This window comes from Buceros rhinoceros, unplaced genomic scaffold, assembly GCF_000710305.1.
Source record: "Buceros rhinoceros silvestris isolate BGI_N320 unplaced genomic scaffold, ASM71030v1 scaffold11417, whole genome shotgun sequence".
NCBI classification, from domain to species: domain Eukaryota; kingdom Metazoa; phylum Chordata; class Aves; order Bucerotiformes; family Bucerotidae; genus Buceros; species Buceros rhinoceros.
The window spans coordinates 129,655-134,243 of record NW_010420488.1 but is presented as its reverse complement, the minus strand read 5'-3'; the positions used below and the strand labels follow the sequence as shown (position 1 = coordinate 134,243).

The 4,589-nt window shown below is 38.1% G+C and overlaps 1 protein-coding gene across 1 annotated transcript in view; it reads right to left on the bottom strand.

The window, feature by feature from the left end:
• Positions 1-2,849: 2,849 nt before the first annotated feature.
• Positions 2,850-4,589, bottom strand: part of SPON2 (spondin 2, extracellular matrix protein) — a 4,947-nt gene continuing 3,207 nt past the window's right edge. Inside the window, exon 5 of the mRNA XM_010139322.1 lies at positions 2,850-3,323. Within this exon, the coding sequence (XP_010137624.1) occupies positions 3,145-3,323 (179 nt within the window). The 3' untranslated portion in view covers positions 2,850-3,144. The remainder of the gene's footprint in view (positions 3,324-4,589) is intronic.

Sequence of the window (4,589 nt, the reverse complement as noted above, 5' to 3'; positions counted from 1 at the left end):
GGCTTAATGGACAAGATTTGGTCAGAGTTGGCCCACTTATACAGTACACTTACATGCTACAGGCTTGGCCCTCTAGTAGAGCTTCTCCTCCTTTGTGGGAAGGCGTATTTACTTAGCTCAAACTGCAGTTGTTTTGTTTCACACACCCCTGCTTGGCATCCATCCCAGTCATGATGGAATATTTGGTGGAACAAAACGTCTGCTCTCTCTGGTCCAGATAAGGCTCACGCAGCCAAGACTTATGCTCTGGTACCAGGGAGAGCTTTTCAGTTCAGATCAAGTGAGTCCTTCCTGTGTCCTGACTTGGCTACAAAAGTACCCCGTTGCTTTCCTAGTCATTAACCACCAAGGTGCTGTATGGGATGTCTGCAGAGAAGCCACAACCCATAGAAAAGCATAAATCTGAATACAGCTTCAGCTGGCATTCCAGCCTACAAGGAGATTATAGGAGGAGCTTTCATCTGTCAGCTAACTGTCGTTCAGTTCCTTAAGGTACTGGACAAGGTGTTCTCAGTAATGGAGTATCCTGTTCCACTGCAGGAACTGAATTTGGTGTTCATGATTTTTGTAGGACCACAGTTCAAGTCTGTGGTGACTTTTTTGCTGCTACGCTTACCTTTACCTTTCATTATATCTGCCAAGGCATCAACGCTGATTCTTCCTACAAAACATTCTTGCTAAAAAAATACCATCTTTACAAATCCATTTCAAGTTTCCTCACAAAGGGTTTTCTGAGATTAGTTTAACCTAGAAATTATTTTACCTCTTTCCTTCCCTAAATCTCATGTATTTAGGACCACAGGATCTTGCCTGCTGGCCATCTGTAGCACTGGGTATAAGGAAAAAGGAAGGAAGAACTTCGCTTGTGTTTCTCTGCTGTCCCAAAATTTTCAAAGACTCCTGAAGTCACTGCTTACAGAAGAAGAGCATATCTGACTGGGTAAGAAACTTCTGCTTGAAGGAACCCACAGTGAATATTCATGTCTGTAAACACTCAGAAAAGTTACTTATCACTAACTGGAGTTTCCTGAAGTGTGTTGGCCTATATATTCACTTCTCTTTCTACTCCACTTCTCCCTCTCATCCCTTCTCCTTCAGTGCCCTTGGGGAAACTTTTGGCTTCAGGAGTGTGAGTAAACACTAGGAGTGCTCCACTATCAGATCATACCTTGTAGGACTGAAGTCCTAGCTTCAGGTCACGTACACAGTGATAGATGCAGATAATTTTCTGCTGGAGCTAGCCCTTGAGTTGTTCTGGAGATGAGAAGAAGAAAAACTCTAGTGTTCTGAGAACTTCCTGGAAGGTGCCTCCAAGGATACCTTGTGATTTGTGGGTTTGTCTCCCTAAGCCACAGTTTAGACTTGCGTCTGTTTTCTAGCCAAGCCCTTTACTGAAGTTACGTTATCTCTTGATCAATGGATTTGAAAACAGTTCCTGTCCTCAGAGAATATTTAAATATGTACTTCAATATATGCTTATGTTTTCTGAGATGATGACGCCTGTGTAACTGTATAGTTGATAATTTTAACAGAAAACATAACGTGAATAAAAATTAACATAGGAAGAAGAAAAACATGAATAGGTGGAGAAATTAACCAAATGCAACCTATGAAAATGGTAGTGTAATATCACTGTTTCCGTTATAGAATGGAAACAGAGGAACCTGAAAAAATCAGTGTAATAAAAAAGAGGAAGTGAAGCAGTTTTGGAGAACCAGCAACAGTGAGAATCTCAAGAATGCAATTTGTAGAAATTCCTATACTTAGCTCTAACTCTGCATTTATCAGCATTTGCAGGACCAACTTAGTCCAGTCTGATAAAGTTTCCTATTTCTTTGGGTCTTTGCAAGATTTATCTCCTGCAAAAAAAAAAAAAAAATACAGAGAAGCTTTTAAATGTTTCGGCCTTAGCGAGAATACAGTGTGCCCCTGTAAGTACATACCAAATTTTCTGATACTTGGCATGTTCCAGAAAGAACCAACTCAATCAACTCTCCTGTCCAGTATCTGTGCAGTATATTTGTAAAATTGCAGGGTGCTGAGAAAGGTTTGTGGACTGAGTGTAAACGCATTCTGTTGAACAGTATTACTCCAAAATTCATTTCCTAGTTAGTAGCCAGCGGTCACGTTCGTTTTCTAACGGTTCTTTGAGCATTCAAACCTGCAGTCAGGAACACTTTCTTCAATACTATTTTGTCCTATCTGTGTAAACCTCAGTTCTAGATAATGTTAACACATTGGTAAGGTTTCTCTGCGAAAAAGTGAGGAGGACACAAAGAGCCTCAAACACGTTTAGAGGAACATGAACACATTTACTGCATATATAAAGACAATGATATAATTTATGCTGTGGTTGACAGGGTTAGCTTGGGGATAGCTGACTCGTGAGGGTCACACCAACAGTCAGAAGGTTTGACATCTCAGCTGACACTTTTAATTAGGTTCAGAGGTTTTCTACTAGTATCCATGCTTCTGTTTTTTTCTAGCAATTTTGTTGGCTAAGTGTCCTCCAACAGGTATTCTTCTCACTTTTAGGAAAAAAGAAGACGACATTTTCAGGTACTTCTAAGTCTCAAGACAAGTTTAGTGAATTATGCTATTGTCTCAACCACACTGCAAATGGCTGGTCACCAACTGCTGGAAGTCGTTTCTGAAGAAATGCGTGTTGAGCGTGTTTACAAAGACAAAAAAATGCCAATAAATTATAAAAGCATAATTTAGAGAGAAAATTAATTTCTAGGTATAAATAGCGGTAGATCAACAAATGACAGTATTTAAGAACGTTATTAGATTAGATCTTGCGATTGAAAGATTTTTTCATGTGTGAAGAGTAATCTTTCTCAATGTCCTCCTTTCTGCCACTAGAGGGTACTCCAAGAACTTACATTATCGTTATACCAAGGATTTATTTGGGGTTTTTGGGGGCTGTAAGTGATCGAGTGCTCTTGTTGTATGAAACCTTAGGAATTTAACCCTCCCAAAATCTTGATATTAAACAACAACTTTCAAAACCAGTCTAATACATCTTTTCAGCAAAATAGCGCAGCACACCCGATTTATAAGGAACATTGACTGCGATGTAACTTAGTTTTAGTTAAACATATCCTACTTTTAAATTATCTAAATTATTATATTTTCTTTATTTCAGACGCAATTTTCTGGTTCACATGCTGTTTCTTCATCCAGGTTTGGACAAGGCATTCCATCATTGGCTGGCTGAAGAAGTACAAAACGAGTTCTGATCTTGGTCCCAGTTTTTCTGCAGACACCTCTACAGAGACCCCAGGAAGACCATTGTGAAACCTCACAGTCCAGTGGTGTTTCTGCAATATAAATAATAAAAATGGAACTTTGCATAAATTCGTGCTTCAGGCAGATACATAGTTGGCAAAGCATTAAGGAATCATGATGAAATAGTGTCCTTTCCTATACCAAATACATGTGATATTGATCAAGTCCATGTGTTGTCTCATAAATAAAAATGCCTCTTTTCAGCTCCTAAGTTCATTGACACTGGTATTATCATCATTGCAGTCTAGAGACTGTCTCAGGTATTGTATCGGGAGTGCAGCATTTTATCTATTGGGGTGAAAATACAGAATTCTTATCAAAGAAACTCTGCTGAAAATAATTGCATGCAAACAATTGCTTTAAAAGAACATTTTCTGACAATTTCATAGCTCATTTGCCTTTGCATGTCTTACTAAAAACACTGGGATTAAAGCTTTTCCCTTGTTTATTTAAGAATCTTTGTATTTCTTTGCAGATAGATATCATTCCTACAGTTGTTCATATCGAATTCCGTTTAACTTTTGTTAAATCTGCTTCAGAAATAAAAAAGCCTCTGTTTTTTATCATTAAATCATCTTGCTGATGCTTGGTATATACACTACAGTTCCCTTTGCCAATAACGATATTTTGTCACCAGAAGCTTTTTAATACTAAAAGACTTTTCATACCAAAAGGGTTCAATGTAGTTTTAACTTACTGCAACAGATGATATCAGAAACTCCAAAGGGCTTTTCATAATGTGTACTTCCATTGAAAGTATCTCTCATAAAAACATACATGACTATTCCTCAGCAGATTAAATAAAACTATTGCTTGTCACAGGCAATTGCATCAAAAGTGTGTATTATAGATTTGTGGGTGAAGTAGGTGTGCACAAAACCAGCTTTAAAGGCTGTAGGAAATGTGTGACCTCTGGTATAGACACCTGGAATTACAGTCGCACACACCACTTCTGGTGTCATCACTCGTTCCCATGTTTCCAGAGGGAATGAGGGACACAGTTTGATCTCTGGTAATTAAATCTGTTCTCTTGATTCTGGAATATATTTTTAAATAGACTGATGTTCAGGTTAATATACAATAAAGTGGGAATATATGATTAAAAAATGTTTTTGAAACACCATACTTTAAATGTCTATCCTAATGAGGGCCAGATGTTCCTCTCATGTGTTGTGGGAAAAGCACGACTGAAAATGAGATATGGAGCACTCCCATTGAATATGTCTTGTTTACCTCAAGAAACACATTAAAAAGATAAATACATTTATTGCAGTCATGCATTATTAGCTGTGTAGGGA